The sequence below is a fragment of the Lacerta agilis genome, chromosome 12, assembly GCF_009819535.1.
Source record: "Lacerta agilis isolate rLacAgi1 chromosome 12, rLacAgi1.pri, whole genome shotgun sequence".
NCBI lineage: Eukaryota > Metazoa > Chordata > Lepidosauria > Squamata > Lacertidae > Lacerta > Lacerta agilis.
The window spans coordinates 11,660,072-11,680,779 of NC_046323.1; the positions used below are offsets into that span (position 1 = coordinate 11,660,072).

At 42.1% G+C, this 20,708-nt stretch overlaps 1 protein-coding gene across 1 annotated transcript in view; it reads left to right on the forward strand.

Annotated features, from left to right (window-relative positions):
* Nucleotides 1-19,533, forward strand: part of NPHP3 (nephrocystin 3) — a 36,276-nt gene extending 16,743 nt beyond the window's left edge. The window contains exons 12-28 of the mRNA XM_033166187.1: nt 798-941; nt 1,960-2,057; nt 4,475-4,577; nt 5,846-5,928; nt 7,248-7,386; nt 8,563-8,727; nt 9,766-9,863; nt 10,432-10,554; nt 12,012-12,201; nt 12,749-12,990; nt 13,812-13,887; nt 13,982-14,109; nt 15,391-15,631; nt 16,250-16,375; nt 17,694-17,809; nt 18,179-18,366; nt 18,930-19,533. Coding sequence (XP_033022078.1) covers nt 798-941; nt 1,960-2,057; nt 4,475-4,577; nt 5,846-5,928; nt 7,248-7,386; nt 8,563-8,727; nt 9,766-9,863; nt 10,432-10,554; nt 12,012-12,201; nt 12,749-12,990; nt 13,812-13,887; nt 13,982-14,109; nt 15,391-15,631; nt 16,250-16,375; nt 17,694-17,809; nt 18,179-18,359 — 2,253 coding nt within the window. The 3' untranslated portion in view covers nt 18,360-18,366; nt 18,930-19,533. The remainder of the gene's footprint in view (nt 1-797; nt 942-1,959; nt 2,058-4,474; nt 4,578-5,845; nt 5,929-7,247; nt 7,387-8,562; nt 8,728-9,765; nt 9,864-10,431; nt 10,555-12,011; nt 12,202-12,748; nt 12,991-13,811; nt 13,888-13,981; nt 14,110-15,390; nt 15,632-16,249; nt 16,376-17,693; nt 17,810-18,178; nt 18,367-18,929) is intronic.
* Nucleotides 19,534-20,708: the final 1,175 nt, after the last annotated feature.

Here is a 20,708-nt window from a genome sequence, read left to right on the forward strand (position 1 = left end):
GTTGAAAGGCAGATATTACCCAGCCCTATATATCACAACCTATTATGATGCGAGCAACAATTTGTAGCAAATCTATAGGACCGGGCAGTCAGTGATAGCATAAGGTAAAGGTAAAGGTACCCCTGACCATTAGGTGCAGTCGCGGACGACTCTGGGGTTGCGCCGCTCATCTCACTTTATTGGCCGAGCGAGCTACCGTACAACTTCCGGGTCATGTGGCCAGCATGACTAAGCCGCTTCTGGCGAACCAAAGCAGCGCACGGAAACGCCGTTTACCTTCCCGCTGGAGCGGTCCCTATTTATCTACTTGCACTTTGACGTGCTTTCGAACTGCTAGGTTGGCAGGAGCAGAGACCAAGCAATAGGAGCTCACCCCGTCATGGGGATTCAAACCGCCGACCCTCTGATCGGCAAGCCCTGGGCTCTGTGGTTTAACCCACAGCGCCACCCGCATCCTGATAGCATAATGTGTAAGCGTCCAATTCTCAATACTTTATTCTCCTTTCAGGAGAATGAAACCAACCTAATGCTCTTCAATTCTGACAAATCATAAAAGACTATATTTAAGTCCAGCATCATTCACGTATCTCTGGAAAGAATTGTTCATCTTATTTTGATAAAATCAATTTAAACAGAAGGATATTTTAATCTGCTTTTTGGTCCTCTTTACAATGAAAATGCAATTAACAAGAAATAGCATGGGGTCATATATTGACTTTAATTTACTGTTTCTGTGTGTTCCCTGCTTCATCAACAATTGGGTAAAGCATATTTTACTCACATTTACAATGTTGTAGCTTATGCAGCATTCCTGGTCAGTCTCACCTCTGACACTCGATCCTGTAAAGCTATTAGAAGAATTTCCTCGTTGGCTGGAGAAACTTTCTGCTCACCACCAAGGCGGCATTATAATAATTATTGACTCTATTGATCGGATCCAGGTAACATTTGCAGTATACTTGACTTGATAACAGTACTGAAAAATGAATTTAGAATAGTTTTGATTATTGTGCGTTAGCTATTTTACCATTCAGCCTTTTTGTTGCTAATGGATGATGCTTACTCGATAGTATTGAGGTGGGTTGTTGTTGTTTTTTAAGTTTGGGAGTGGTGGGCCTAAAACTCTTGCAACGCATTATGTAGAAGGGGGTGGGGTGGGGGGAATCTGTTTATAGATGTTTACTGTAATCCCAGCTGCCACAGATACATAGACTTGGAAAGTGAAACCATATGCACCATTTCAGGGCCGGATTTAGGTTTGATGAGGCCCTAAGCTACTGAAGGTAATGGGGTCCTTTATATGTCTAACAGTGACAACAGATTGTCACTGTTTTTGTGTTAAATATATGCTATATGGTAATTTATGGACCTAAGAGGTATATAAAGCCATTTGCACATGTTGCAATGCAACCAGTCCATGCAGAATGTAGGCACCCTATATATAGAAATGAGCAAACCAGTGATATTTTAGGGAGAAGGTTAGCAGACAGGGCCCATTACTTACATCATAGGAGCCTTGTTCAGTCATTCAGTCGTGTCCGACTCTTCGTGACCCCATGGACCAGAGCATGCCAGGCACGCCTATCTTTCACTGCCTCCCGCAGTTTGGCCAAATAGGAGCCTACACAACACCAAACACTGTTGCTGCATGTAGGTTTCATTTTATTTGTTTTTTATCTTATGTTTTGGAAATGTACATCCAGTTTTTTCTCTCTTTAATTTTTTTTGGGGGGGGGCCCGCAAGTGAGTGGGGCCCTAAGCTATAGCTTGCTTAGCTTATATGTAAATCCGGCACTGCGCCATTTTTCTGTGGGAGGCTATAGGAAATCTGTGCATTTGTGACTTATGGGGACTGCTGAAAGGGAAAAAACAGGGGTGTAACAGTTGTCCTGTGGTGGGGTGAAATCTGTGTTATATTCAGAGTGTTTATGAGTTTGAATTCAACTCTTTGTTTCTCAGCAAGCTGAAAAGCATATGAAATGGCTGATTGACCCCCTGCCAGTGAATGTGAGAGTCGTAGTGTCTGTGAATGTTGAAACCTGTCCCCCAGCATGGAGGTAAGTTTGTTCCGGAGATGCTCAAAAGCAATCTGTTTAAACTGTTCAGTTGGCAGGAGTCAGGAGGTGCCTTTAAGTTGTCAACAAATGGTATTCTGCAAGAGCCTCTTCAGTCACAAACTTGATGCTCAAACGGCGCTTGCAGAATGACACCCTTTCCCAACATACAGTAAGGAATGGGGCAAGAGAGAGATGTAGGGGGATCCACATTGCATTTTCCTGCTGGGGGAGGGAGGGAGGGATTAACTGAGCTGAAAGAAGCCTAGGAGATGATTCAGAAAAAGGCTTGTGGTCCTGGGAATCTAGCACTTCAGAGTGCAGGTGACAGGCAGCTTGTTTACTTGCTCTCATATAAAAAAATGTCATGCATTTTAAAGCTGTCTCATGGGGGAAGAAGGCTAGGTTGTGATTCATCCTTGCCTCAAAGCTTTTGATATGCAATGTCATCCCCACATAGAACTGCATTCAAACAGGAACCCCTATGCACCCAAGCCTGAATTATGAATCATTGATAGACCTGGGAACTGCAAAGCTAAATTTTCTTTTGTTGTGTTCAGTGTGTCTTACTTTTAGGAAAGTAAGTATGCATAGAATTGGCAGTCTTAATCTGGAACATCATTGATAGACCTGGGAACTGGAAAGCTAAATTTTCTTTTGTTGTGTTCAGTGTGTCTTACTTTTAGGAAAGTAAGTATGCATAGAATTGGCAGTCTTAATCTGGAACATCATTGATAGACCTGGGAACTGGAAAGCTAAATTTTATTTTGTTGTGTTCAGTGTGTCTTACTTTTAGGAAAGTGTGCATAGAATTGGCAGACTTAATCTGGACATTTCCATTTCTCAATTTTTCCAGCAACAGAGCAGTACTAGAAGCAGGAAGCAACCTGACTGCTTTTCTTTTGATGATGGTTTTATTATTATATACCACCCATCTGACTGGGTTGCCCCAGCCACTCTGGGTAACTCCCAACAACCTATTTAAACACAAAACCCCCTCAAACATTAAAAAACCTCTCTGTACAGGGCTGCCTTCAGGTGTCTTCTAAAAGTCAGGTAGTTGTTTATCTCATTGACATCTGATGGGAGCATGTTCTACAGAGTGGGTGCCACTACCGAGAAGGCCCTGTGCCTGGTTCCCTGAAACTTCACTTCTCGCAGTGAGGGAACTGCTAGAAGGCCCTTGGAGCTGGACCTCTGTGTCTGGGTTGAACGATGGGGGTGAAGACGCTCCTTTAGGTATACAGGGCCAAAGTCATTTAGGACTTTAAAGGTCAGCACCAATGCCTTGAATTGTGCTTAGAAACTTACAGGGAGCCAATGCAGATCCTTTGGGACCGATATTATATGGTCTCGGCAGCCGTTCCCAATCTACCTGCCACATTCTTAATCTTAGTTTCTGGGTCACCTTCAAAGGCTGAGCGGGGATTTGCGAACCCTGGGTCCCGTCGGCAGCTCCCAGTCACTGGTCTCCAGCTGCCGCCTTCTGTATTAGTTGTAGTTTCCAAGTCACCTTCAAAGGTAGCCCCACGTAGAGTGCATTGCAGTAATCCAAGTGGGAGATAACCAGAGCATGGACCACTCTGGCGAGACAGTCCGCAGGCAAGTAGGGTCTCAGCCATCATACGAGATGGAGCTGGTAGACAGTCTCCCTGGACATACAGTTGAACTGTGCCTCCAGTCTTAAGGTAGCTGCAAGCACTTCCATGGCAGTAAGTAATGCACACTCAATAACAACAATTTAAAAGTCTCAGTGGTGGTGATGGTGGAATGAGTCCATAAAATGTGTGGGCCGCTTAGGAAGGTGGTGCCTATCATCAATGGTCATTTGGGCACGATGTAGTATGTGCAACAGCATTTGTGCTGCCACATTCACTGTAGCACTGCAAGACGCAGCTGCCACATAACCTGGAGGAAGAAGGTTGTCCCAGAAAAGTTATACAGCTGGGAAAACGTGGCACCCTTCCAGATCCTGTGCAACAAATGAACAGCCACTGTGATTGTGCTGCATGATCATCTAATGCCGGGAAAGGTCTTTCACCCACATTAGGTCTTTGTGCAGCAAGGCTGATAATGACTGGAACGTACTGAGGAGTAAAGAAGTGTTCAGTTCATTCTCTTCTCTGTGTTCCCTCTAAGAAGAGAATGGCAAGCCTCCTCTCTATTTATGGCTTTTTGTTATCTCCTGTGCACTAATCTCGGGTGTGTGCATGTAGGGACTTGCAGTTGATATAGTCAGACTGCGTAGATCAAAACTATCTTGTCATCCAGAGCTCAAAAGTAAAAGCTTCAAATTGTGGATAATAAAAAAAAAAGAAATAAGATTTATTTTTTTAAATGGTGTTCTGGTACTTGAATCTATTCTTTACAAATGCTGCATTACCAGCTAAGGAAGTGATTTCCCACTCTCTCACTGAAAGGTTGTGGCCAACCCTTCATCTCGATCCATTAAATGTGAAGGATGTGAAATCTCTCATTAATGAAGAATGCCGCTGTGCTGACCTGAAACTGACAAAAGAACAGGTATTGATTGATTCTTTATATATGTGTGAATGCTTTAGCCTGGGAGATGTTATCTACTGTCATAGTGAGAGTCCTTGACTCAAGAAGAAAGCTCCTAAAGCTCTACCTGTGTAACCAAATTCTTTGTTAAAATGAAGCAAAACGCTGTAAAATGTGGAAAACCAATAACTGCACTTCACTTAAACGGCTCGATCCATCATGCATAAAATCCCTTTGGAATTATTAGGTTATCTGCATATAATTGTGTGCTTGCATTTTCCCCCTGCTTTTTCTCCAAGGATCCCACCCATTTTGTCTTCTTAATAACCATGCGGGGTTGACTTAACTGAGCTTGACTAGCCTAAGGTCACCCGGTGGCTATTTGAACCTTGGTCTTCCAGTTCCAACAGAGTAACCACTGAACCACACCAGCCCCCACTTCACAAAGCTTTGTCTTTTGTAGTGTTAGATAAATGAACAAGGAGAGAGAATTCTGATCATCTACATATCTATTAGCCAAAAAGAGCAGAATTTTTCACCTTCACTTAAGCCGCCATTAGCTCAACCCAAATATCTCATCAAATGAAAGGCAACTAAACTATGGTTTGGTATGTCTGAATTGGCAGGCCATGGTTTGTGATCAGGCAGCAAACCAGAAACTATAGTTTATAGTGGTTTTTGCACACCATGGCCTGGGCTATAGCCAGAGTAATTTTGACAAAAACCTAGTTATAGTAATTGTTGTACCTCAAGAGGCCACGACACTTTAAAAATCAGGGTATTTAGCAGATGGAGAAAAATGTAAGCAAGTTACTGTGAACCATGGTTTGCTGGTATGGCTTGAAAAGAAACATGGTTTGGGTTCTAAACTATTAGTGCAAACCACGGTTTGACACAATGTCTGAATTGAATCACTGCATTCTTCAAACTAAAACAGTAAAAAAAGATTGCGGAATGAGATTCCTGTGAGTAAACATTTCTATGAGTGTGACAGTTTGTAGACAATATAACAAAAAGAAGCTCAGCAAGCTACTCTCTAGTTTGTCCTGTTCTTTATCTTTTCCCCATTGCAAAAAAGGTCGTCATCTAGAATGATGGCGATTGATACAGTAATGTGGTTACATTGCTTTAAAAAAAAGTCATATAATTTATGTTGCACTGCCTGAGTATATTTTGTATACTACCCACAATGTGTTGCTGTTCTTGTGCTCTCCTTCAGCCTGTATATTTGTGCAGAATTTTCAGATCTTCATAGAATACTTAACATTTTGTGTTCAAACCTACTCTAGGAGAAGAAGCTTGAGAAACATGGTCATTCTGCCACAACTTGCAATGCCCTGTATGTCACTCTCTTGGGCAGAATGATGGCTGGGTATGTTGAAAGAAATACGGAAACTGTAATGCTTCGCATGTGTTCTGTAACCAAATACTGTGGATTAAAAGGTAAAAGCTGTGTTTTTGGAACCCAGATCCACTAAATTCAATGGGGCTTCATCACTGTTTTTAGTGGGATCTAGATTTCACAGTGGCCTGATTCAGATATAATTATACAATCTTGTTTTAGAGATTGCATATGAACTGACCTGGGCTTTAAGATCCTTTGCAGAGGTCTTCCCCAGAGGAATATAAATTTAATAAATATAAAATTTAACAAACAATAAATTTTAAGGAACAAGGCTCAGACTTGGTTGTCCCCATCTTCTTTCTTCTTAAGTGCAGCTGCAAAACAGGAGTTTTGAAACATCCACTTCCTGTTTAAAACTAACCATAGTTTATCATGACATATGAACTGGAGGGAACTCTGCCTAGTTTAAACTAAGACCTGATTTAGAATGTAAACTAAAACCATGGTTTAGCGCAAGGACAAAGGAGCTACCGTGGGTTCATGATGTCTTACATCCTTCTCCTCCTTCCATTAAACTTGGGCAAAGTCTAATTTCACTTTCCACAAATCCTGGCTTGTTGCATGTGCACCCAGAGATCATTGGTTAAAACCAACTTTGGTTAGTTAAACAAACCGGCTTCACATTCAAATGGTTTGAATTTGGCTTGTTAAAAAACCCGATGTGTTTGTTGGAAATTGCAGCCCCTGGTTTGTACCTTGTGTCATGGACTGGCTGGAAGCAGAGGAATGGGGGGGGGGAGAGAGAGAGACACCAGCTGGGGAACATCCCCAAGGGAAGAAGACTGGAGCCAGGGGATTGGTGGTTGGGTGACAATGAGTTGTCCAGATGGAGAATTAAAATCTGCAAAGAAAAACAAGCAAAGAAGCGGTTGTAATTCTTGACAAGTGTCAGCAGCAAGAATCACACCATAAAACATTCATCGCACAGATGTTTACGAACAATCCTTATTTTTGTTATACTTAACTTAGGACTCAGCTTGAATATAATAAATATCTGCCTTGCTTTAAGTGTTTTTGTGCTAGTAGCTTTAATCTTTTAAAAAAACTTAAAACTCTTACTTTATAGGATTATTATTTTTTTAACCCAAAGGCTTTTTGCTTTGTGCCTGATATTTTGATTCGCCCCCCTCCCAACCAAATACACCAGCAGATGTTTTTCCAGTTGGGCACAGCAGTGGCTGAAGTCCATAATAAATAGTCATTTTCTGTAGTAATTTAAATACTCGGTTTCAGGTGAAATGTGTGCTTTCCTTTTAAATCCTTTGGTTCCTCTTCCCCCTTCCCAGTGCTGGAAGTGCAGAAGACATTGACGTAATCCTTCAGAAGTTTTTGCAATGCCAAGACACAGTGTCGCTGTACAAGCTAGTTCTGAATTCAGTCGAAGAATCCTTGAAAAGTGAAAAAGACAAAAACCTCATGAAAGAGGCAAGTTACAAAGTCTAAAGAAGCTCTCTTTTTTTGGGGGGGGAGGGAATGTGTATGTACTTCCATAGGAACAGTTTTTCATTAGTAAAATGAAAAGCACAGGGTGATTGATAGTGAGCTCAATAGCCCCAAATCAAAACGGTAAAATCCACATTTAGATTCCCACCTTTTGCCACCATGTTCAGTTGGTTATAACAATTGTACCGTAGTCTGTAGCACAGAGGGTTAAAAGATGCCACATTCTACCACATGGCAATGTTGGCCTCACTTTTGTAGACCTTCCCACACCTCAGCAGGTTTCAAGGACATGTACTGCACATACGGTTTCTGCAGAACATGGACGCATGCACAGCAACATGCATGCTTTATAATTTAGTAGGTTATGCAAGCAAGGCTTCATTAAAACAAAATTAAGTGCTTTACAAGAAGGCCCTGCCTTCAGGCTCACTATCTAAAAGCAAACCTTTCCGTTCCAAAGTCAATGACCAAATGCACATTCAATGTAATTTGATTTATCATGGAGTTTTATTTCGTCTGGCAAATAGGAAATGCTGGCTGATGTGTGACATTTTAAAAGTCAGTGCTTGTTTCAAGATAAATCTGTTCTCTTTTCAGTGCTCTCTTGTAGGTCTGCGGTGGCTAAAATCTTTTGTTATGTCTCTTAAGATAAAGTATCTATTTAATTTACACTAATAAGGTGAAAGATTTGCAGCAAACATAATTTATGTTGTAGCAAGTTTTCAAAAGCAGTAATTGATAAGTTTGCAGTCATGTTTTCATCTTTCAACTCTTCTGAAAGAGCTAAGATCAAAATCCCTTAGATCTAAAATCTTGTATGTCTGCCAAGCATTCTGAAAGCTTTTATTGTTTAGGCACATTTAAATCTCGGTGCTGAGATTTTTGTGAGGTTACTTTTTGTTGTGGGAACTCCACCCCCCCCCCCTTTTAAAAGAATGTAGACCGAATTGCCTGGAGAGCTGTCCATCGTCTAGATTCAATGCTAATGCTTATTATTACGTTAATTGTTTCAATATTTTTTTAGCTTGACCCTGAAGCATCTACTGGTTTTGTTTTGCTGCTGTGCTGTATTATTTATTACCGGTCACACGGCAGACTCCGAAAGCAGTGCACGATAGATTTTTTTTTATTAAAATTATTTGTATGCTTGCGCTGTAGATACTTTGCCTCATCAGTGTTAGTCACAATGGAGTCAGCGAATCAGAACTGATGGAACTATGTCCTGCGCTGTCATGGGAAGTGCTGGCCTCGTTAGTTTACAGTTTGCACAAGATGTGCTTCTTGACATACGGCTGTGGCTTGTTAAAGTTCCGACACCTTCAGGTAAGATGCTCTTGCAAAAGGTATCTGACACCTGCCAGCTTCTTATAGAACGCAAAATGAAAGAATATACAAGTGAAACTCGAAAAATTAGAATATCGTGGAAAGGTTCATTTCTTTCAGTAATTCAACTTTTCTTTCAATTCTTTCAGTAATTCAAAAGGTGAAACTAATATATGAGATGGACTCATGACATGCAAAGTGAGATATGTCAAGCCTTTATTTGTTATAATTGTGATGATTATGGTGTACAGCTGATGAGAACCCCAAATTAACAATCTCAACTTTGGGGTTTTCGTCAGCTGCACGCCATAATCATCACAATTACAACAAACAAAGGCTTGACATATCTCACTTTGCATGTCACGAGTCTATCTCATATATTAAACTCCAGTAGCTAATGAAAACAATTGCTTACATAAATGGACTTTTCCACGATATTCTAATTTTTCAAGTTTCGCCTGTATGTATATCACTCCTCTCCCTTGCGCTTTCAAATATTTTCTACGAAAAGAATCTTTTAAGGTCCATTCTGTTTCGTGCATCGTGACATTTGTGCTCAAGGAGAGAAATTAATTGTTCCAGTCCTGATGGGAATTTTTCTCCCCCCCCCCCTTGCACACAGACATGCCCCCAGGCAAGAAGAATTATGTTCTTAATGTAAAATACATTCCAGATTTTTGGATTTCCTTGCCTTACCAGCCTTATATTAAGCAATTAAGCTATGCAATGTACCAGCCTTGGTTTTTCTTCATTGCTTTCTCTGATGAGACCTCGAAATCATCAATTCATAATTTACTAATCTGAGAGATTAATGCTGCATTCCTAAACCTATTTTATTAACCGAACCCCATTGTACGTACTAGTGACTTATTTCTGAGTAACATGCATAGGATTGCATTGTAACACACCCTTACCTGGGAGTAGGTCTAATTGGACTTCGTGGGGCTTACTTCTGAAAAGATATGCGTAGAATTGTGCTTGCAATTTATACAATGCAACCATTGTCTTTGTGTGTTTTGTATGTGTGTGTTTTTTTAGGCTTGGGAAACTGTCAAGCTGCAATACATGGAAGAAGGTCAGAATGTTTTTGCTACTTTCAGAGAAAAACTCATAGACTACTTCACCATGCAACTAAGGTAGACTTTTCAGGAATTTAGAGAAACAAATAATCCAGTATTTCCTATAGTTAACAGATGGGTTTTTATAACTCAGTGGCTAAAAGTCTGAACTGTAGACCAGGAAGTCTTCATCTCAGATTTCACTTCTGCTGTAGACTCAATGGATGGATTTAGGCAAAGCGTTAACTTGGGACCAGGGCAAGATTTTTGTGATTCATCTGGCAGTGGTTTTATCTGCTTTTTTCATCTTATGTTAAATATGTTTTAATGGTTTTTTAAAATATATATCCTTTGTTTAGCTGCTTTGTGCACTGTTGTTGTTGTTGTTGTTGTTTTTAGAAAGGCAGGATATAAATTGGAACAATGTGTTTTTATCTATTTAAGTTCTACTCAGGGGAGACCTATTGAAAGTAATAGACCAAAGTTAGGCATGTCTATTAATTTCAGTGGGTCTGCTCTGACTAACCCAATACATTAGATAGACGCTATGCAGATAAGGCGTTTTGCAGATGATGTGTTGTAATATTGCCCAATGTGGATGACTGTGTTATCAACCCCGGTGATTTGCTTTCTGTTCTCCCATCAGCGAAGAGAGAGTGACTTGGAGGAGTGCAGATGAACTCCCCTGGTTGTTCCAGCAGCAAGGGGAAAGGCAAAAGTTGCAGAAGTGCCTGCTGAATCTCTTTGTGTCCCAGAACCTTTATAAAAGGTAAGAAGAATGTTACTATGCCTTGGTTTGCAGGTTCTTACTGTGTGTCATTTCTAAATAAGCACACAGTCCTAGAAATACATACAGACACACTCATTCCAGATAGAAATATCGAATAACATGAGTATCTAATTCAGCACCCCAGCTGCTCAAGAGTTCTTCATTCCCCTTCCTCGGTGTGAATAGCAACAGAGGCTTTGGTTAGATTTTCTTTTTGCGCCTTATTTCCCCCATATTTTTTGGCTTGTGCAAGGGAGCCCTGGGTTCAAAAGAGAGTGAGCTGCCAGGACCTGTGTTGCCGTTGTGTCGGGACTGGGGAGAATGAAAGAGAATCTGATATGCATAGTTAGAGGGAAGACTCTGCAAAATATTGTGGTAGTCGGAATTCGGGGGACAGAACTAAAGAGTGTTTTGCCTCGGCTTGCGTGGTGCTGACCAATAAGGCAGAACCAATGGCTGCGTTGATTCATCATGCTGAGCTGTAGGTGGGAATGAGCCTTGGGTAAGGAAGGAAGAGTTCAGAAACCTTATAGAGTTGAGAAGACTCTCTGGTAGTAGATCTGGGGAAGACCTGGCCTTGGAGAGCTACTTTCAGTGGGAGCGGATAGCGCTAGGCTAGATAGCTCCTTTTGGCCATACATGTTTATAATTTAATATACTTAAATGGTGCAGCTCTTTTTAAACAGTTTTAGAGGTAGTTGAATTAAGCACCAAGGGGAGACCCCATATGTATACTTGCGAAAGAGTTGGCACTTACACTGATGGGGGGGGGAGTGTGTCATTGTGCTGCCCTAGAGACCTCTCCCAAAACTTCCACACATTTCGGATAATTGGCTCACCTAGAAGCTCATAACAAAGAGAGACTCAGGAGCCCTCCTATCAGTTCAGTGCTCACCGTGATGTAGCTTCATACGTTCCTAACTAGAGGAGGAGGATTAAATTGGATATTGTTATTAAGAGCTTGATTTCCCCCATGTGGGGTAGTACAGTGGTACCTCTGGTTGCAAACGGGATCCGTTCCAGAGGCCCGTTCACAACGTGAAAAGCCCGTAACCTGAAGTGCCGTATCTGCGCAGGTGCGCGGCTCGATTTAGCACTTGTGCACATGCGCGAAGCACGATTTAGCACTACTGCGCATGCACGAGTGGCAAAACCCTGAAGTAACCCTTTCCGGGACTTCCGGGTCGCCGTGCGACGCAACCTGAAAAAGGTAACATGAAGCAAACGTAACATGAGGTATGACTGTAATGCGCTGCTCATTTTGGGGGGGATGAACAGCCCTTGGGAGATTCCCCCAGACAATGATGGACTGCTTTGGCTGTTTTAGACACAGTGTGATGAACATAAGGAGTTACAAAGGTGTCCACTAAATGTATTTACGGGGCCAGAACCTTTATTAAATGTGTTTAGAATTTACTCCTTGGAACTTGTCCTGCATCATATTTCTTTGCTTACAGGGGCCATTTTGCAGAACTACTGAGTTACTGGCAGCTTCTTGGGAAAGATAAGAGCTCCATGGCGGCAGAGTATTTTAGCTCCCTTAAACTTTACGAGCAAAGCTGTGAGGGGGAAGAAAGTATGATCTCTCTGGCTGATCTTTATGAGACTCTGGGGCGATTTCTTAAAGACCTAGGTCTTCTCAGTCAGGTAAGTGCATTTGCTGGGCAAAAGAGCAAATAAAAATCTTATGTCCCACAGTGTCTCACCACGGGTATGTAGTTTTCATTCAAAAGGTTCGTTAATTTTGCTTTTTTTAAAAAAAAAAGCTTTATCATAGCTGTGGAAAGTGATTGGAAAAACCTGTATAAGGTGTACACGGCAGCTCCCAACACCCAGAGAAAGCAGTGTTTTATTTCCTCCTTCACAATGTATGGAACTACCTTTTTATATGGAGTCAAACAAACAGTTTGATTCACCTAGTGGAGAGTTTTCAGGGTCATAGAATCATAGCGTTGGAAGGGAGCCTGAGCACCATCCCATCAATCCCACTACAATGCAGGTATCTCAACACGTGGTCTCCCATCCAGTTTGAATCCGTACCGGACCCTGCTTAACTTTGCAAATGTGCTGGCAGTTTTATTGCAGCACCACTAGGAAATGACAGGTGGAAAGGTGGAGAGCTTTTAATAGAATTTCCTGAGCGCCCCCACTACCCAATTTTTTTAAAAATAAAAAATAATATATTCTTTTATAGGCCATTGCTCCTTTGCAGCGCTCGCTGGAGATTCGGGAGACTGCCCTTGATCCAGACCACCCCAGAGTTGCCCAGTCACTCCATCAGTTAGCCGGCGTTTATGTGCAATGGAAGAAGTTTGGTAATGCTGAACAGTTGTATAAGCAGGCTCTGGAAATCTCCGAAAATGCTTACGGGACCGAACATCTCAGGGTTGCTCGTGAACTTGATGCTCTCGCAATGTTGTATCAGAAACAGAACAAGTAAGCACAGCCACTTTTCTCCTTCATATCTCTCTCTTTTTCTCCTCCCTAAGATGTTGCTGCAGAGTGGCAACTGAGCGGCAAAACCTATGGGGCAAAGAAATTTGGTTTTTGGGACATCGGAAGGGTAGTTTGGGAAGGAGGCCGTGGAAGCTTTTAGGCTGGGGAGAGAGGCTCCCTCTCTTTAGGCGGACTGGTATGGCAAGGGATGTATCCTAATGATGCTTTGGTGTTCAGCATTATTTTGTGTCTCCCGGAAAATTATAGAGGAGTGGGATAGTGGATTGGTGTGAGGCAGAGAGTACTGTTAAATTGCCTAGCAGCCTTCTTCTTTTCGGTCATCTGTACCAACTGATTTTGTGGGTCTTTTGAAATCACGTTTTAAGGAATTGTTTTTGTTCGGCTTCACATATGCTTGCTTCCATCCATGGGCCAGTTTTGATATTTATGCTCACGTTAATGGGATACATGTGGTCGAATTACACCCAGGTGCCACATCTCACCTGGGCACCTGCAACTGTGCCTAATTTATTTAATCCATGCAGCAAGTGGAATGAAAAGAGGAAATGTGCTTCTGTTTATACAGAAACCCAGGTCACTGGTGGCTTTTTATAGGTGGTGGCGGCTACTGTGTCGTCCTCCATATGTAGGTCATTACTAAAACAAATCCTGACAATACTTTGTCATAAAATTGCAGCCCAAGAAGTCAAGATCTCCCACTAGCCCAGTGAGAAAAAAGGGTTATATTCCCCTGTTAAAAGCACTGTTGAACTCTTAGTAAGTTAGTCAAACAAAATAGTAATTGGTTTTATTCATTTTAGATATGAACAAGCTGAACACCTAAGGAAAAAATCCTTAAAAATTCAACAAAAAGCTGTGAGACGCAAAGGAAGCCTGGTAAATGTTTTATTCCTTTGTTATGTGGATATTGCTATTTTAAGGCTTAAAATATAGAAGGTCAAGGCAGTAAGTTTCTTAATCTCCTTTTTAGTATGGATTTGCTCTTCTTCGGCAACGAGCCCTGCAGCTAGAAGAGCTCACTTTGGGAAAAGATACGTCCGATAATGCTCGGACGCTTAACGAGCTCGGAGTTCTCTACTACCTCCAAAATAACCTTGAGTAAGTAGTGATTCTGTAACAACCTACATGGCTTCCTTTATCTTAGAACTGGCTGGGAGGGTACCCTTATTCCTGACACGAGCAATGCCATACAAGTTTTGTAGCCTGCGTTCCATGTGGAAGAAGGAACGTCAAATATACAAACTCAGGTTGCAGGTATGTGTCACTGCTGCATTTCCTGCCATTTTTGAAGGAAGTGGCCAAAAGGACTTGCAGTTCCAATGTGCAAGTATCTTCTGACCTACATGGACTTTGAAACCGGTGTAGATAGGTGTAAAGTGGCCCAAAGTTACACGGCAACTTGATTTTTATCAGTTTGAACCGAAGCATAATTTTGCAGCCAGCATTATCCTTATGCAGGTGACATGTGTGGTAGGGGACCAGAACCTGCTGGACGATCCCAATCCCTCTCTACTTAATTTTCCAGATGTGTTAGGCCAGGCTTCCTCAAATTCAGCCCTCCATATGTTTTGAGACTACAATTCCCATCATCCCTGACCGCTGATCCTGCTAGCTAGGGATCATGGGAGTTGTAGGCCAAAAACATCTGGAGGGCCGAGTTTGAGGAAGCCTGTGTTAGGCATTGTGTTCTAAATGTGTATGCTTAATTTCAACCCTACCCCTAATTTTCATGGCGTCCGTTACGTAGAGAAGGCCTACATTATGCACATATCAGATGGCTTCAAGACCATCAGGAGAAAGACTGTTGAATGTGGTCCTAAAGGCAGGGTCTGTTACCTTATTGGGGTTTTGAGTTTTCTGCTTTAGTATTTGATAAAATTAGCAGGTGTGTATCAGGGCAGGTACAACAAACATTGAGCAATCACAGGTCCTGGGGTAAGCGGTGGTTTAATTATGGGATTTGCTATGTCCCTGGCTACCTAGACCATCTGTTTCATTTGCATATGCAAGTACATTTTAAGGACAGTGGGTATTCCTCATGTGTCTTACATGAACCAGCACTTGCAAACATGTCTAGGCAGAAACCTTTTTCCTTCTTGAAAGGAAAAGTCAGGGGTTGACAAGGCAAGCCAAATTCCTAGCAGTAATGCACAGTATACTGAAGGGTCACGATTCTTCATCAGCAGTGGAACATAACTGGCTTTGGAGTAGAATTATACCATCCTGCAGCAAATGAAGGATGTACAACCGTTCTGCAAGTATGAGATAACCACTCCCTGCCTATTGATGGACGCATTGACTAAATCACTTACAGCTCTGCGTTTTTAGTCTCGCTGCAGCAGATTAATGGTTTCCCTTAAAATATGGATATGCTTCTAGGACAGCAGAGCTTTTCCTCAAACGCTCCCTGGAAATGAGAGAGCGGGTTCTCGGGCCTGACCACCCAGATTGTGCCCAGTCTTTGAATAATCTAGCAGCCCTCAGCAACGAGAAGAAGAACTACGACAAGGCAGAGGAGCTGTACGAAAGGGCGCTGAACATCAGGAAGCAAGCGCTGGCCCCAGACCACGCATCTCTGGCTTACACAGTGAAACACCTTGCTGTGCTGTACAAGAAGATGGTAAGAGCAAAACACGTGTGAATGCTGTATTCGTTTTAAGTGTCAGAAGCTCTTGCCTAGCTTGGGGCTTTATGCAGTGGCTTGCGGTGACAGTGCGGTGGAAATAACAGAAGCAGAATAAATTATGCCAAATATTTTAAGTCCAGAGTAATCGTAAAGGTAAAGTTAAAGGGACCCCTGACCATTAGGTCCAGTCGTGTCCGACTCTGGGGTTGCGGCACTCTATAGGCCGAGGGAGTCAGTGTACAGCTTCTGGGTCATGTGGCCAGCATGACAAAGCTGCTTCTGGCGAACCAGAGCAGCGCACAGAAATGCCGTTTCCCTTCCCGCCGGAGCGGTACCTATTTATCTACTTGCACTTTTTGGGGTGCTTTTGAACTGCTAGGTTGGCAGGAGCTGGGACTGAGCAACGGGAGCTCACCCTGTTGCGGGGATTCGAACTGCCGACCTTCTGATCGGCAAGCCCTAGGCTCAGTGGTACAGCCCTGCAAATAGTGACATTTTCATTTGACTTCAACCAACGGTTGATGACAGCATAGATTGAATGTGCTGAGTTTCTAAAAGGAAAGAAGGCTATAGAGACCTGCCTCTCAAGCTCACGCTTGCTTTGTTTCCTAGGGAAAGCTTGACAAAGCTGTTCCTCTGTATGAGTTGGCTGTTGAAATCAGGCAGAAATCTTTTGGCCCAAAGCACCCGAGTGTGGCCACTGCTTTAGTGAACTTAGCAGTTCTTTACTGTCAGATGGTAAGTTTTCCCTGCCCTCTCCTTTTACACTTCTTAACACACAATATCGGGGATGGTTAATGAATGATGTGCACAACACACGCCACAATTCAATGTAGCCAATAAGAAGAGAGAGAAAAACACGAGATTAAAATCTCTATTGCAGCTTCATCAAGTAAATATAAAATGCTGGTTTTAAATAGGACTGAAAATGTGCATTTTAACATTAATCGGAAGCAGATACAGAGGCAAAGCATAGAATTATCGTAAGATCTCAGGGCGGTTCACATTTTTGTATAGCTGTATAGTACTTTTTGAGCACAGCTGCCAATGGCTATCCCCATTCCAGTAGCACAAGTCCTTGCTTGCTAGCAAACCCCCAGAGCATGATGGAACCTATTAAAAACCCATAAGCAGGAGCCCACAGGTGTTAGGTTGGCTCGCTTACCACACATCCCTGCCCTTCCCCAAATCCTCTGGCATGCAGCAAGATATATCTCTCTCTCTCGCACAGCAGTTTGGATATGGAACAGCAGAGTTATTTTCCCCCTCAATGTTTTCCTTCATCCTCCTACCCAACTGCCACTCAAGTTAGTTCACAGGGAGGGATGTGTGTGTTCTACTTGACATAATTCGCATCAGGCGGAGGTGCCGTGGCTTTGTGGATGCTCCCCAGCAAAGACCTTACTTACATGGTTCCTTTGGGAGTTTCACAGAGCACCCTTTCTTATCTGTTTTATTGTGCAGGACAGAATAGGCAGGAAATCCCAAGGGACACTTTGCAAATACATTGGAAAATTCTCCTACACAAACCTCGCCTACCATAGTTTCTGGGTTTTTTTGTGGTTGGCTTGCAAATGAGGATATCCAAGTGCTCTATGAGTAATAGCTGGTGATCTTTGAAGAAGACTCATGACTTCTTCAAAGGTTTTTTTCTTTTTTGGCAGGCAAACAAACTCTGGCTGAAATATTTTGTGTTCATTGCTTACATTGTGTTCATTCCTTTGGACTCGGTCTGCATTCAGGCCAACTTACGAGCATAGCTATTCCCTTCTTCAGAAGTTAAGCCCTGCACAGCCTGTTTTAATTATTTGGCCTGGTGTCCTGGCTTAATTTATAAAAGTTGCAGCACCCAATCCTGTCTTCCAGCTCTCAGATTTTTATCGTACCAAAGCCAGAATGTGAGAGTAGTTGCAAGCTGTTCTCCTAGGCTCAGACATCTTACGGTTTCCAATAGTTGTTATGTAAAATTTTAATGTAACTTAAGTGTTCAGCTCAGGACAGATCTGAGCAAACACTTTGGCAATACCTGTTATCTTTTGTGCCCCAATACTTCTAGAAAAAACACTCTGAAGCCTTGCCTCTTTACGAACGCGCGCTGAAAATTTATGAAGACAGCTTTGGGCGTATGCATCCTCGTGTAGGAGAAACATTAAAGAATTTGGCTGTGCTTAGGTAACATTTCATCTAACCAACCTACCTCGTTATTTTTAAAAAGTGTATGTGTGCACTACTTGCTTACTGAATAATCCTAGGTTCACACACCAGATCTTTGGACCAGAGCAAAAGCTGTGGGGAGGGGGGAAGGGAGAGTTCAGAAGTACCTGGCAAAGTTTCTTTGAAGATTTTTAATGTGATACAGAAGTAGTGTATTTTGATGGGGGGGAGCTTTTATCTCCAGAAAAGTGGGAAATACGAGTTAATATTCTGTAACTTTTTTCAGTTCTACTACTATTCTGCAAATATTCTGGAATAGCAATATGGAATGTTTTTTGTTCCTTTGTTTCCTTTCATTCCCACCCCCCCACCCCCAACCCCGCAAAGCTATGAGGGAGGAGATTTTGAGAAGGCTGCTGAGCTTTATAAGAGAGCCATGGAAATCAAAGAAGCAGAGACTTCGTTGATTGGCGGCAAGGCAGCATCCCGTCATTCGTCCAGTGGAGACACCCTCAGTTTGAAGAGTGCTTTCTCTCCCAATGTTTTTTTGCAACATGGACAAAGGTGATGACTAGGTAAAAAGTTAAAGGACGCCTGGACAGTGAAGTCCAGTCAAAGGCGACTATGGGGTTGCGGCGCTCTTCTCCCTTTCAGGCCGAGGGAGCCAGCATTTGTCCACAGCTAGCTTTCCAGGTCATGGAGCCAGCATGACTAAACCGCTTCTGGTGCAATGGGACACCGTGACGGAAGCCAGAGCGCACGGAAACGCCATTTATCTTCCTGCCGCACTGGTACCTATTTATCTACTTGCACTGGCATGCTTTCGAACTGCTAGGTTGGCAGGAGCTGGGATAGAGCAACATGAGCTCACCCCGTCACAGGGATTCGAATTGCAACCTTCCGATCAGCAAGCCCAAGAGGCTCAGTGGTTTAGACCACAGCGCCACTCATGTCAAATGGGTATGTTTGAATAAGGATGGCAGTGACCCGGACACTTTTTTTTCAGTATTGCTGAACGTTTTGCAGAGTTAAAGTAGTTTTAGTTATATTGACACTCCGGTCCTGCATACATTACATGGATTTAAGTCCCATTGATTATAAGGACAGGTACATATATAATCTATAATGCTTTTCTCAGGTGCAGAGTCTTTCCAGCAAGAGAAAGGAGGCCCAGGTGAAACAGTAAAGATAGAGGTGCAGAAAGATGGAGGTTCTTGATTTGAGCAAAAAGCAGGGAGATGCTTCCTGATTGGGGCAAAAAGCTAAGTTGCATGCTTCCCTTATTTCCAGCCAAGTAGAATCATCCAAGGTGAGTTATCTTCCACAAAAGAAACAGAAGCTTCCCCTTATTTTTAACTCACTGAACTCAAAATGTCATTTGTCCTGCAGTTTACAGAAGAAAGCCAACTTCAAACTGGGTTTTATGATGTCCATTTGTTTCAATAGACCATAGTTAAGCTTAACCAGGAATTTTGGTTTGGACACAACACAGTTGAAAGCAATGGCTAATGAACTCCTTGTGGCTGCACTAGAGAAGATAGGGAGTACACAAGCCCAAGGCTTATTCGTGTTAATATTAAACAGGTTGATTTAGTTACAGCGCCTTCTCTCCTTGACCAGGTATAATGGATAATGTTGAAACTGAGCTGTCATTCTGTAATGTCTTTTCCTACTTCTGTTGGATTTAATGCGACTCTACAGCCAGAGCTTTTGATACCAGGCAGAGGGCCTTATCGGTAGTGGCGCCCTCTCATCAGATGTCAAGGAAAGAAACAACTATCTGACTTTTAGAAGACATCTGAAGGCAGCCCTGTTTAGGGAAGTTTTTAATGTTCAATGTTTTATTGTGTTTTCAGTATTCTGTTGGGAGCCACCCAGAGTGGCTAGGGAAACCCAGCCAGATGGGCGGTATATGTATGTATGTATAAATAAATAATACCTCCAAAGTGGAGAGAAAAAAAGAGAAAAACATTTGACTATCAAACTTTCTGTAAATTATGAAATTTAAAAGCAGTATTTGCAGCTGTCCAGTTTAAACTTCCTTTGGGATATAGATTAAATTGTGAGGAAGTGAAACTCTTAACTGAATAGCCTGCTTTGTGTTTGCCACTCAAAAACCTTGTACCCCATGTACCCTTGAGCTGTGTGGGATGCTTTTCTTTTGACCTTCAGGAATGTGTGGAACAGACACACAACTATAGTTGGCGGTTGGGCATGAAGAAATACGCCATTCATTAAAAAAAATTACACATTTGAAGGCTTCCTAATTTCCCTTATCATGTTTTGTTCCATCTTACCCGGTTCTATACAGCTTTGATTTCTCACAGTTAATATATTCCCCTTGATAAGTGGCACTCCGCACAGGCCCTTTTAGCACAGCAACCATAATCATGCATGCTTATTAGTAACCCCCACTGAAAACAAATCATACTTATGGGTGAATATTGAACAGGGCTGCAGTAAAGTAAGTATTAAATATTCCTTTCGTTGCATTAGGCATCAGGCTGAAGCAGTTGTAGCTTAGAAACAAATGGTTCAATTAGTCTTAACCCCTATTTGTTTGCACTCAGATAATAATTTAATTTGAAATGTTTATAAGCAAAAAGCAGGCCTTTGGCAACAAAACTTGTACGTGGTATAAACTGCACCAATATAAGTTCTGTTAAAGCTGAATTTTAGACATGCTGGTAGTCTAAATTTCAAAACTCTTGTAACAAATTTAATAGTTGTGAGATGAGCACCAAGTCCTGAGGTAGAAAGCAATCTATAAAAGCACACAAGTAGATAACACATTGGTTTGTTGATGCTGAGCTTATTTTAGTAATAAAGTTTATTTCCAATAAAGTAACTCACAGGAAGGACACACAAAAATGTTGTTGTAAAAATGCAAAATGGAAACAGAATGGAGTGTGGTTGA